The sequence below is a fragment of the Leuciscus leuciscus genome (assembly GCF_965113295.1).
Source record: "Leuciscus leuciscus genome assembly, chromosome: 9".
In the NCBI taxonomy this organism is placed as follows: Eukaryota; Metazoa; Chordata; class Actinopteri; order Cypriniformes; family Leuciscidae; genus Leuciscus; species Leuciscus leuciscus.
Window position 1 is genome coordinate 5,168,011 of NC_138733.1, and position 12,785 is coordinate 5,180,795.

Sequence of the window (12,785 nt, forward strand, 5' to 3'; positions counted from 1 at the left end):
GTGAGTGTGTGAGTGAGTGTGTGAGTGAGTGTGTGAGTAAGTGTGTGAGTGAGTGTGTGAGTGAGTGTGTGAGTGAGTGTGTGAGTGAGTGTGTGAGTGAGAGTGTGTGAGTGAGAGTGTGTGAGTGAGAGTGTGTGAGTGAGAGTGTGTGAGGTGAGAGTGTGTGAGTGAGAGTGTGTGAGTGAGAGTGTGTGAGTGAGAGTGTGTGAGTGAGAGTGTGTGAGTGAGAGTGTGTGAGTGAGTGTGTGAGTGAGTGTGTGAGTGTGTGAGTGTGTGAGTGAGTGTGTGAGTGAGTGTGTGAGTGTGTGAGTGAGTGTGTGAGTGAGTGTGTGAGTGAGTGTGTGAGTGAGTGTGTGAGTGAGTGTGTGAGTGAGTGTGTGAGTGAGTGTGTGAGTGAGTGAGTGAGTGAGTGAGTGAGTGAGTGAGTGAGTGTGTGAGTGAGTGAGTGTGTGAGTGAGTGTGTGAGTGAGTGTGTGAGTGAGTGTGGTGAGTGAGTGTGTGAGTGAGTGTGTGAGTGAGTGTGTGAGTGAGTGAGTGTGTGAGTGAGTGTGTGAGTGAGTGTGTGAGTGAGCGTGTGAGTGAGCGTGCGAGTGAGCGTGCGAGTGAGCGAGCGTGAGAGCGAGCGTGAGAGCGAGCGTGAGCGCGAGCGTGAGCGTGAGCGCGAGAGCGAGCGCGAGAGCGAGCGCGAGAGCGAGCGCGAGAGCGAGCGCGTGCGCGTGTGTGAGCGTGTGTGTGTGTTCGAGTGAGTGAGTGAGTGTGTGAGTGAGCGTGTGTGTTTGAGTGAGCGAGTGTGTGAGTGAGCATGTGTGTGTTTGAGTGAGCGAGTGAGCGAGTGTGTGTGTGAGCGAGTGTGTGAGTGAGCGTGTGTGTGTGTTCGAGTGAGTGAGCGTGTGTGTGTGTTCGAGTGAGTGAGCGTGTGTGTGAGCGAGTGTGTGAGTGAGCGTGTGTGTGTGTTCGAGTGAGCGAGCGTGTGAGCGTGTGTGTGTTCGAGTGAGCGAGCGTGTGAGTGAGCGAGCGTGTGAGTGAGCGAGCGTGTGAGTGAGCGAGCGTGTGTGTTCGAGTGAGCGAGCGTGTGAGTGAGCGTGTGTGTGTTCGAGTGAGTGAGTGTGTGAGTGTGTGAGTGAGTGTGTGAGTGAGTGTGTGAGTGAGTGTGTGAGTGAGTGTGTGAGTGAGTGTGTGAGTGAGTGAGTGTGTGAGTGAGTGTGTGAGTGAGTGTGTGAGTGAGTGTGTGAGTGAGTGTGTGAGTGAGTGTGTGAGTGAGTGTGAGTGAGTGTGTGAGTGAGTGTGTGAGTGAGTGTGTGAGTGAGTGTGTGAGTGAGTGTGTGAGTGAGTGTGTGAGTGAGTGTGTGAGTGTGTGTGTGAGTGAGTGTGTGAGTGAGTGTGTGAGTGAGTGTGTGAGTGAGTGTGTGAGTGAGTGTGTGAGTGAGTGTGTGAGTGAGTGTGTGAGTGAGTGTGTGAGTGAGTGTGTGTGTGAGTGAGTGTGTGAGTGAGTGAGTGTGTGAGTGAGTGTGTGAGTGAGTGTGTGAGTGAGTGTGTGAGTGAGTGTGTGAGTGAGTGTGTGAGTGAGTGTGTGAGTGAGTGTGTGAGTGAGTGTGTGAGTGTGTGAGTGAGTGTGTGAGTGAGTGTGTGAGTGTGTGAGTGAGTGTGTGAGTGAGTGTGTGAGTGTGTGAGTGAGTGTGTGAGTGAGTGTGTGTGTGAGTGTGTGTGTGTGAGTGTGTGTGTGTGAGTGTGTGTGTGTGAGTGTGTGTGTGTGAGTGTGTGAGTGAGTGAGTGTGTGAGTGAGTGTGTGAGTGTGAGAGCGAGCGTGAGAGCGAGTGTGTGTGTTCGAGTGAGTGAGCGTGTGTGTGTGTGTGTGTTCGAGTGAGCGAGTGTGTGTTTGAGTGAGCGAGCGAGTGAGTGAGTGAGTGTGTGTGTGTTCGAGTGAGTGAGCGTGTGTGTGTGTTCGAGTGAGTGAGCGTGTGTGTGTGTTTGTTTGAGTGAGTGAGCGTGTGTGTGTGTTCGAGTGAGTGAGCGTGTGTGTGTGTTCGAGTGAGCGAGTGTGTGAGTGAGCGTGTGTGTGTTCGAGTGAGTGTGTGAGTGAGTGTGTGAGTGGAGTGAGTGTGTGAGTGAGTGTGTGAGTGAGTGTGTGAGTGAGTGTGTGAGTGAGTGTGTGAGTGAGTGTGTGAGTGAGTGTGTGAGTGAGTGTGTGAGTGAGTGTGTGAGTGAGTGTGTGAGTGAGTGAGTGTGTGAGTGAGTGTGTGAGTGAGTGTGTGAGTGAGTGTGTGAGTGAGTGTGTGAGTGAGTGTGTGAGTGAGTGTGTGAGTGAGTGTGTGAGTGAGTGTGTGAGTGAGTGTGTGAGTGAGTGTGTGTGAGTGTGTGTGTGAGTGTGTGTGTGAGTGTGTGTGTGAGTGTGTGTGTGAGTGTGTGTGTGAGTGTGTGAGTGTGTGTGTGAGTGTTGTGTGTGAGTGTGTGTGTGAGTGTGTGTGTGAGTGTGTGTGTGAGTGTGTGTGTGAGTGTGTGTGTGAGTGTGTGTGTGAGTGTGTGTGTGAGTGTGTGTGTGAGTGTGTGTGTGAGTGTGTGTGTGAGTGTGTGTGAGTGTGTGTGAGTGTGTGTGTGTGTGAGAGCGAGCGTGAGAGCGAGCGTGAGAGCGAGCGTGAGAGCGAGCGTGAGAGCGAGCGTGAGAGCGAGCGTGAGAGCGAGCGTGAGAGCGAGCGTGAGAGCGAGCGTGAGAGCGAGCGTGAGAGCGAGTGTGTGTGTTCGAGTGAGTGAGCGTGTGTGTGTGTGAGCGAGCGAGTGAGTGTGTGTGTGTTCGAGTGAGCGAGTGAGCGTGTGTGTGTGAGTGAGTGAGCGTGTGTGTGTGTTTGAGTGAGTGAGCGTGTGTGTGTTCGAGTGAGTGAGCGTGTGTGTGTTCGAGTGAGTGAGCGTGTGTGTGTGTTCGACTGAGCGAGCGTGTGAGTGAGCGTGTGTGTGTTCGAGTGAGCGTGTGTGTGTGTTCGAGTGAGCGAGTGTGTGAGTGAGCGTGTGTGCGAGTGAGCGTGTGTGTGTGTTCGAGTGAGCGAGTGTGTGAGTGAGCGTGTGTGAGTGAGCGTGTGTGAGTGAGCGTGTGTGAGAGCGTGTGTGAGTGAGCGTGTGTGAGTGAGCGTGTGTGAGTGAGAGTGTGTGAGTGAGAGTGTGTGAGTGAGAGTGTGTGAGTGAGAGTGTGAGTGAGAGTGTGTGAGTGAGAGTGTGTGAGTGAGAGTGTGTGAGTGAGAGTGTGTGAGTGAGAGTGTGTGAGTGAGAGTGTGTGAGTGAGAGTGTGTGAGTGAGTGTGTGAGTGAGTGTGTGAGTGAGTGTGTGAGTGAGTGTGTGAGTGAGTGTGTGAGTGAGTGTGTGAGTGTGTGAGTGTGTGAGTGAGTGTGTGAGTGAGTGTGTGAGTGAGTGTGTGAGTGTGTGAGTGAGTGTGTGAGTGAGTGTGTGAGTGAGTGTGTGAGTGAGTGAGTGAGTGAGTGAGTGAGTGAGTGAGTGAGTGAGTGTGTGAGTGAGTGTGTGTGTGAGTGTGTGTGTGAGTGTGTGTGTGAGTGAGTGTGTGAGTGAGTGTGTGAGTGAGTGTGTGAGTGAGTGTGTGAGTGAGTGTGTGAGTGAGTGTGTGAGTGAGTGTGTGAGTGAGTGTGTGAGAGTGTGTGAGTGAGTGTGTGAGTGAGTGTGTGAGTGAGTGTGTGAGTGAGTGTGTGAGTGAGTGTGTGAGTGAGTGTGTGAGTGAGTGTGTGAGCGAGCGAGTGAGCGTGCGAGTGAGCGTGCGAGTGAGCGAGCGTGAGAGCGAGCGTGAGAGCGAGCGTGAGCGCGAGAGCGAGCGCGAGAGCGAGCGCGAGAGCGAGCGCGAGAGCGAGCGCGAGAGCGAGCGCGAGAGCGAGCGCGAGAGCGAGCGCGAGAGCGAGCGCGAGCGCGAGAGCGAGCGCGTGCGCGTGTGTGAGCGTGTGTGTGTGTTCGAGTGAGTGAGTGTGTTCGAGTGAGTGAGTGTGTGAGTGAGCGTGTGTGTTTGAGTGAGCGAGTGTGTGAGTGAGCATGTGTGTGTTTGAGTGAGCGAGTGAGCGAGTGTGTGTGTGAGCGAGTGTGTGAGTGAGCGTGTGTGTGTGTTCGAGTGAGTGAGCGTGTGTGTGTGTTCGAGTGAGTGAGCGTGTGTGTGAGCGAGTGTGTGAGTGAGCGTGTGTGTGTGTTCGAGTGAGCGAGCGTGTGAGCGTGTGTGTGTTCGAGTGAGCGAGCGTGTGAGTGAGCGAGCGTGTGAGTGAGCGAGCGTGTGTGTTCGAGTGAGCGAGCGTGTGAGTGAGCGTGTGTGTGTTCGAGTGAGTGAGTGTGTGAGTGTGTGAGTGAGTGTGTGAGTGAGTGTGTGAGTGAGTGTGTGAGTGAGTGTGTGAGTGAGTGTGTGAGTGAGTGTGTGAGTGAGTGTGTGTGTGAGTGTGTGAGTGAGTGTGTGAGTGAGTGTGTGAGTGAGTGTGTGAGTGAGTGTGTGAGTGAGTGTGTGAGTGAGTGTGTGAGTGAGTGTGTGAGTGAGTGTGTGAGTGAGTGTGTGAGTGTGTGTGTGAGTGTGTGTGTGAGTGAGTGTGTGAGTGAGTGTGTGAGTGAGTGTGTGAGTGAGTGTGTGAGTGAGTGTGTGAGTGAGTGTGTGAGTGAGTGTGTGAGTGAGTGTGTGAGTGAGTGTGTGAGTGAGTGTGTGAGTGAGTGTGTGAGTGAGTGTGTGAGTGAGTGTGTGTGTGAGTGAGTGTGTGAGTGTGTGTGTGTGAGTGTGTGTGTGTGAGTGTGTGTGTGAGTGAGTGTGTGAGTGAGTGTGTGAGTGTGAGAGCGAGCGTGAGAGCGAGTGTGTGTGTTCGAGTGAGTGAGCGTGTGTGTGTGTGTGTGTTCGAGTGAGCGAGTGTGTGTTTGAGTGAGCGAGCGAGTGAGTGAGTGAGTGTGTGTGTGTTCGAGTGAGTGAGCGTGTGTGTGTGTTCGAGTGAGTGAGCGTGTGTGTGTGTTTGTTTGAGTGAGTGAGCGTGTGTGTGTGTTCGAGTGAGTGAGCGTGTGTGTGTGTTCGAGTGAGCGAGTGTGTGAGTGAGCGTGTGTGTGTTCGAGTGAGTGTGTGAGTGTGTGTGTGAGTGAGTGAGTGTGTGAGTGAGTGAGTGTGTGAGTGGAGTGAGTGTGTGAGTGAGTGTGTGAGTGAGTGTGTGAGTGAGTGTGTGAGTGAGTGTGTGAGTGAGTGTGTGAGTGAGTGTGTGAGTGAGTGTGTGAGTGAGTGTGTGAGTGAGTGTGTGAGTGAGTGTGTGAGTGAGTGTGTGAGTGAGTGTGTGAGTGAGTGTGTGAGTGAGTGTGTGAGTGAGTGTGTGAGTGAGTGAGTGTGTGAGTGAGTGTGTGAGTGAGTGTGTGAGTGAGTGTGTGAGTGAGTGTGTGTGTGAGTGTGTGTGTGAGTGTGTGTGTGAGTGTGTGTGTGAGTGTGTGTGTGAGTGTGTGTGTGAGTGTGTGTGTGAGTGTGTGTGTGTGTGAGAGCGAGCGTGAGAGCGAGCGTGAGAGCGAGCGTGAGAGCGAGCGTGAGAGCGAGCGTGAGAGCGAGCGTGAGAGCGAGTGTGTGTGTTCGAGTGAGTGAGCGTGTGTGTGTGTGAGCGAGCGAGTGAGTGTGTGTGTGTTCGAGTGAGCGAGTGAGCGTGTGTGTGTGAGTGAGTGAGCGTGTGTGTGTGTTTGAGTGAGTGAGCGTGTGTGTGTGTTTGAGCGAGTGAGCGTGTGTGTGTGAGTGAGTGAGCGTGTGTGTGTGTTTGAGTGAGTGAGCGTGTGTGTGTGTTTGAGTGAGTGAGCGTGTGTGTGTGTTCGAGTGAGTGAGCGTGTGTGTGTTCGAGTGAGTGAGCGTGTGTGTGTGTTCGACTGAGCGAGCGTGTGAGTGAGCGTGTGTGTGTTCGAGTGAGCGAGTGAGCGTGTGTGTGTGTTCGAGTGAGCGAGTGTGTGAGTGAGCGTGTGTGCGAGTGAGCGTGTGTGTGTGTTCGAGTGAGCGAGTGTGTGAGTGAGCGTGTGTGAGTGAGCGTGTGTGAGTGAGCGTGTGTGAGTGAGCGTGTGTGAGTGAGCGTGTGTGAGTGAGCGTGTGTGAGTGAGCGTGTGTGAGTGAGCGTGTGTGAGTGAGCGTGTGTGAGTGAGCGTGTGTGAGCGAGCGTGTGTGAGCGAGCGTGTGAGCGTGTGAGAGTGAGTTCACCTCATGTCTCATTTTTGTCTGAAGTTGGTGTCTGCATTTCAAAGCGAATCGAGACGTCTGGAGACGTGATTATAAGAGCATTATGTGTGTTTGAGACGCGTCCACATCGTCACTCCCACACGCCACCGTCTCAAACATGTTCACATTCACTGCTTCTCGTCCATCATTTGGTGAGTCATCATTGGCTCTTATCGAGGTTGCCGTGGATACTAACAGCATCCGTGTGTTTAACTGTAAATGTGGAGGGTGACAGAGATGCTTTCCCAGACCTGTTGTTTATGAGAAGAATAAAGAAATAATGTTTCCAAAATGACTGTTATTGAGTTTAATGGACCGCGTTCCTGCAGTTGCACTCGAGAACGTACACACCTACCTGATTTTATTATTTCACTGCAAAATGTAACTATATTATCGCCCAGCTCTCTATGTAAAGTGCAGAGTTAAAGTACAGCTGTATATGCAACTTTATCTGCATACATAAAGTATGCATAACATTTTATATATATATATATATGTATACTATATAGCAAATATCAATGGCTTGATTGTTTTTATCGTCGCAAAATGTAACTATACTATTGCACAGCTCTTTATTTAAAGTCCCTCTGTAGTCAATCATTTTATCCCTTAAAACTCATTTTTGATCACCAAAATTACATATTTAAACGTTTTTTCCTTGAAAAAAATTTCTTCATGCCTTTAAAATATCTTGAATGTAACTCGACACTCTTGCCTCATTTAGTATTTGCGGGTCTATGAATATGCAAATGAGCCCCGCCTCCACTCACTCAGCTCAGAGATCCACTGGTTGACGATCACACGTTGATCTGATTGGTTACAAGGTAGTTTGTGACGTCAGAAACACCAGCGATTTCAAAGCGTGTGTTTGAGACTGTCTTTGGTTCACTGCAGTTTTAAGGAGAAAATACTCAGCAATGCTGTCGACTTATGAATTTACACACGGTTTGTCTTAAAGCATATTAATATACACCACATAGACAACATTAAAAGCTGGATTTACACCACAGGGCGACTTTTAAAGTTTTCCTGCATATTGCATACATACGGTACACTCACATAAAGCGATATATTCATTGGTGCAAGTTAATTTAATGAGATTCATAATGAGAATTATGTGGTTTTCACAACCCTTTAGTTTGGCGAAATGCTCTTATAACTGCTTTATTCTGTGTGTAGTGTGTGTGTTTGACTACATTACGGAGAACCAACGTATTACTCAAGTTATACTGAAATATAATAAAGTTGTAGCTCAAAATCATACCAGATCTAGTCCAGAATATGAACTTACACTCCTGACTTACTCAAACCAATCATCTAACAGTGCATTAACATCGTGTGCTTGTTTGAGTTGTGAGTCATTGTTTTGATTAGATGTTTTACAGCTGAAAGGTAGTTTAGTGTAAACACTGATGGAAGGATAACATTTAAGCCCCTGTTTGTGTTTTGTTCGATCGGATCACAAGTAGACGAGGCTAAATACAGGTGTAATGGGTCTAAAAGGTTTAGAGCTCGTCCACTTTCCACAGGAAGACGAAAACACATTCGACCAGATGTTTCGTAGTGTGTAAACGCTCATGTGGTCGAATGTGTTCAAACAGCCACTGAACACCGTCTTCTGTCGGTCTACTGAACTAACGCGCGAGCATTATGGGAAGAGCTCGAGTCAGATGGGGTTTAAACTGTTGACTGGAGACACAAGTTTGGTTTGAAGAGGAAGAACGTATCAATCACAATGTTCTCTCATCATTCCTGATGTCTAACACACACTCACAGTGTTCGGCTGATCTCGTGTGTGTCAGAGCAGAAACTAAAGCTGATGTTCTCAGTGTGTTTCTCAGTCGTCTCCGGTCGTGTTCATATGTAAATTCAAGAGCTTATTTTGTACATTAGATCGAAAGATCTTAAGAAACCCAAACATTTACCCGTTCATAGACCCTCCACTCGAAGAAATCAGGACAGAAGTGGGTGAAAGTGGACAAAAGAGACGGATTAAAACACCAGGTGTGAACGGGAATGTGTCTCTCTCGTCTTCTTGTGATCCGATCGACCACAACGCATCTTAATATTGATGTAAACAGGGCCTGAGTTACCATAATGAAAGGCCATCTAGGGAAAGTTGTTTCTCTTAGTAGAAAAAGATTAAATATTGTATAAATAATAATAAAAAAAAATACTAGTGGCAGAAAAGTCTAATCAAAGCATGTTTTCATTGTGCACATTTTTGTTTGACTTTAGCTTGTTTCTTTGAGGTGTTCATATATTTCCATCTAAAGTTTGGAATTTAACTTATGCGCAAAATTGGAATATGGCATAAAACATTTGCGAATTAAGCAGAGTTTCCATCCCAGGTGTTCAAGAGAACAAAATCATCACTTCCTGGGAAATTGGCGCAAAATATCAGAAATAAAAATGGAAGCTGCTGCAAACGGGGACGTTTTTCTTCCATCATGAATTAGTTTGTCTCGGAGCGTCAGACGAAACGCGTTCGGATGCTGGTGTTCGGGAATGCAGTCGTGTGAGACGCTTCTGGAGGGAATTAAACCAAATCATTCTGATCACAGACTTTGACTCCGGCGTTTCAGAAACACCAAACCAACATTTGAGATGCTGCGATGCTATTGGTGCGCTGGTTACTCCAGTTATCCAATCACATCCTCTGTTGAGGCAAAGTCACATGAGTTTCTTGCTGCGCATAGAAGGATTTATTCGGTAAATGTTTTTCCATCGTAGTTTATGCGCAAGTTGTCTTATCGGATAATAAAGTATTATCAATTGAGTGCATGTTTTAGAATTTATGCACATCTTGGCTTTTCCATCCATCGTTTTTTTTTATGCAATATCCCAAAATTCGCATAATCATAAGTGGATGGAATCACTTTGACACCTTGCTCTGCTTTGGGAATTGTGGGTAGTGCAGTTAGTTCTTGTTTCTGGAGTTTTCCAGGTGTGCACTGATGCATTGTGGGTAATGTAGTGTTTCCCTGTGGAGTCTGTGCAGTGCACTGCCAGCGGTTCTTCATGTTGCGGGTCGGCGAGGACTGGATCTTCCTCATCTTGCTGGGACTCGTCATGGCGCTGGTCAGCTTTGTTATGGATTTCTGCATCGCCCTCTTATTACAAGGTGAGTGTGTGTGTGAAGATGTCTGGAATTGCCACATAATATTTGGCTGTGTCTGTTTTTGTCAGTTGCTGTGTGATTGTTTTAGTGAACACTGATAGAGCCACTAATAGAGGGCAGTCTGAACATTAACAACAGCAGTTTTGGAGTCTCTAACTCAATCCCTCTAGCAACACCAACTATCCAAAGTTGCGATCCAAGCAAAATAATTTCTTGACTTGAAGATACCCGCACAGTTTCGGCACAGTGCCACCTATTGGTCAGGAAATATGAAAAAGGGCAATTTTTTGGCCAAATTGTTCAGAAGACTCTTTACATTTGATGTGGCATGCCGAGTCGAACAATACCCAATTTTCGGCCATTTTGGGCGTCTTTTTGCGTCTTTTTGTCATGAAATGCTATATTATATGAATGCATTGGCGTTTACCGTCATGAAACTCGGTATGTGTCTTCGACGCAATGATCTGAAGGTACTCAAAGTTTGAGGCAGTGTGGTCAAAAATTATAATACAATTTTAATTGCTTTTGATTAGTTTAGCCTGTTGTCTTGATAGATCCCTTGGATCATGCCGAGAACATTAATACCAAATATGCCATATATGGCCAAACTTCCTGTCTGCCATTTTGATTCAATTGAATTCCTACTTTTTCAAACTCCTCTTAGACCAGATTCGACTCGACTCTGGATCTGACTCTTGACTGTGCTGGCAGAAAGTTATGGATTTCATGTCAAAAGACAAAACTGTTTTCATTTACCGCATTAACGAATTTGATGGCATGATGCCAAACTGCATCTGAGGCCGTATCTCTGCAAGAACTTGGCAAATTGACACCAAAATTGGTGTGTGTAATTGTCACCCAACACTGACCACACCAAATCAATTTGGTGTTAGCGCCACCTATTGGTCAAAAGTAATGCGCAATTATGTTACATTGAAAGTTATTGTGTTTATGGTTTTTCAACCATTCTGCTTAAAATCATCTCCAAATGCCTTTTACTTTTCACAGTTGGTCTGATGCTCACTGCTGATGTTTGCTCATCATTTTGCTCCTTAATTGCTTTCTTGTTTTAAGCACAAACTCACTTCATTTTAATTACTTTTTTCAGAAAACAAAAATGTATATCTACGTCATCTTGCTTCAAGTAAATGAACCTTGATTTAAGAATGTTTTCAATGGAAAACAACAAGACAAAGTGACTGAACAAGAAGTTTAGACGTTTGCAGTGTAGATACGTTGTCATTTATCTAATTTAAAGTTTACTGTAAGTTTTACTTGTGTGTTCTGCTTTCTACAGCTCAGAAGTGGATGTACGGTGGTCTGGACAGTAACGTCATCCTGCAGTATTTGGCTTGGGTCACGTATCCTGTGGTTCTCATCAGTTTCTCTGCAGGCTTCACACACATAGTAGCACCTCAGGCCGCCGGTGAGACACACTTACATTCACACACTCATAAGAGGTTTCTGTTCTTCTTCTTCATAATTCAGCGTTTTGTCTCTCAATCAGGGTCTGGTATTCCTGAAATGAAGACGATTCTCAGAGGAGTTGTGCTGAAGGAGTATCTCACGTTGAAAACGTTCGTGGCTAAAGTGGTTGGACTGACCTGTGCACTGGGCAGTGGTTTGCCTCTGGGAAAGGAGGTGAACATACACAGATTCAGATATACAGAGAATGTGTTTTTAGCTCGAGATCTAATGTGCCTGCCCTCAGTGTGGTTGTAGCGTCTTTAAAGTGTTCCTGCTTTGTTTTAGGTTCATCACAAGCCTTATGTGTGTGTGTTTTCTATCCTGTAGGGTCCATTTGTGCACATTGCCAGTTTGTGTGCTGCTCTTCTCTGCAAATTCATGTCTTTCTTTGGTGGAATTTATGAGGTAATTACAACAAAGTTTCATAGCTTCCAATTTTAAGCAAACTCCTCTAATAGTACTAAATGCAGTACACATAAATGGGTGAAGATCTTGGGTCATATTTTGTACCAAAGTAAAGTAATGGTCCCACTTTTTTATTAGTCTTTAAAAAAAACCAATAATAATGGTTAGGTTCAATGTACTTATTGAGCTAATGTAGTATTGCAGAACACTTGTGCTGCTATTGAGGTGGATTATGGGTAAGCAGGGCCTAAAACTAACTTTTTGCCACATCTGCCAGTGGCCGATGACTTAAGAAAATTTACCAGCCAGCCATAAATTATTATTTTTCCAGCCATGAAACTGTTTTTGCAAAAACAGGCAGTTATGACACCAAAATTGTAGATACCAGTGAAAATTCTGAATTCTATATTCAAATTTCAGTACCACAGCTAAAACTACTAGCCTAAATAATATAAATTTCAAATATTATTAAAGACAAGTAACAGTAGTTTTCAGGTAGACGTATTGAATAAAGTAATCAAATGTAAAATAACACTGGATAGTCTTCACTGTATAAATTAAACATAGATTAATCCTTATTAAAGCTGCAAAAGTTATTCAGTCAAGAGCAGTGAGTGATTTTCTTTGTCCTTTGTTGCTTTATTAACATTAAAAACATAGACATTATTAGTATAGTATAATATATAGTATAATTAGTATAATATTAGAATATTAGGCAGCTGTAACTTTACGACCTAATGCACGGATCCAATATACTGTTACACGTGTTTTATTTCATAACTGTTTATGTTCACTTAAGCCATAACCGACTATGTTTACAAGGATGCTTGCCGAGACGGGCATTTTTGGCATATTTGTTGTGAATTTGTATGTTCAAGTAGCCTGACTACGTCAGACTTCGTACTTCCGCTCAATTTCATTTCGCTTCTGTACTCAGTCTGAGACAGCGTCATAGCTTTCCGTTTTCCTCCGGCCTGAAAACAGCCGGGCCAATCAACGAACAGAGGGCGGGCTGAGAGCCGTGACGTAGACGCTGATTGTACCGTGGATGCATAGATTTACTTCACATAATCTGCAAAAGTCGTTCACAGCCATGTTCACTCCGGTATTTCGCTCGATGGTTTTTGTTTTCGCATCATACATGTGTTTACAGTAGAAGTTAGATGCGGCTGAGCATGCGCATAACACACACCATAACCAAACGTTATGTGATTGGCTTACGGGTAACCAATGATTTTAAACTTCAGTCAAGCGCCCCCCCGCGAGAGAGAAAACACTTCTCTATTATGCCATTCCAGACTCTGTCTACGAAGCAAAGCGAAGTAGCAGAGTTTGGTATTACCAGGCTAATGTTCAAGTGCAAGAAGAAATGAAAGAGAGCTCAATTCAGTATTCAGTAGATGCAGCTTTCTGAACAAATGCTTCTAAACTTTCCACACAGCGTGCGAGTAATGAAAGTAGTTCCCTTTTGCATCTTGCGCTTGAATATTTAAATTAGCAAGGCTTAAACTCTTGTGATGATCTCGTTAACACTGGCCTGTCAACTGTCCCGAACGTCGTTCACGTTTGTGTACGTTCATGTTCTCACAACATTGCATTGTTAGAATTACC

The 12,785-nt window shown here is 46.2% G+C and overlaps 1 protein-coding gene and 1 long non-coding RNA gene across 3 annotated transcripts in view; both read left to right on the top strand.

The window, feature by feature from the left end:
* clcn2b (chloride channel, voltage-sensitive 2b) overlaps positions 1-12,785 on the top strand; it is an 82,133-nt gene that overhangs the window by 28,942 nt on the left and 40,406 nt on the right. The window contains exons 3-6 of one of the 2 annotated variants that reach the window (XM_082179970.1): positions 9,174-9,305; positions 10,600-10,728; positions 10,810-10,943; positions 11,097-11,174. In XM_082179970.1, coding sequence (XP_082036096.1) covers positions 9,174-9,305; positions 10,600-10,728; positions 10,810-10,943; positions 11,097-11,174 — 473 coding nt within the window. The remainder of the gene's footprint in view (positions 1-9,173; positions 9,306-10,599; positions 10,729-10,809; positions 10,944-11,096; positions 11,175-12,785) is intronic. The other variant, XM_082179971.1, reaches the window with a different exon arrangement.
* On the top strand, positions 7,181-8,360 carry LOC309506542. Its single transcript, XR_014208852.1, has 2 exons — positions 7,181-7,298; positions 7,427-8,360. It is a non-coding gene; the product is annotated as an uncharacterized lncRNA (long non-coding RNA).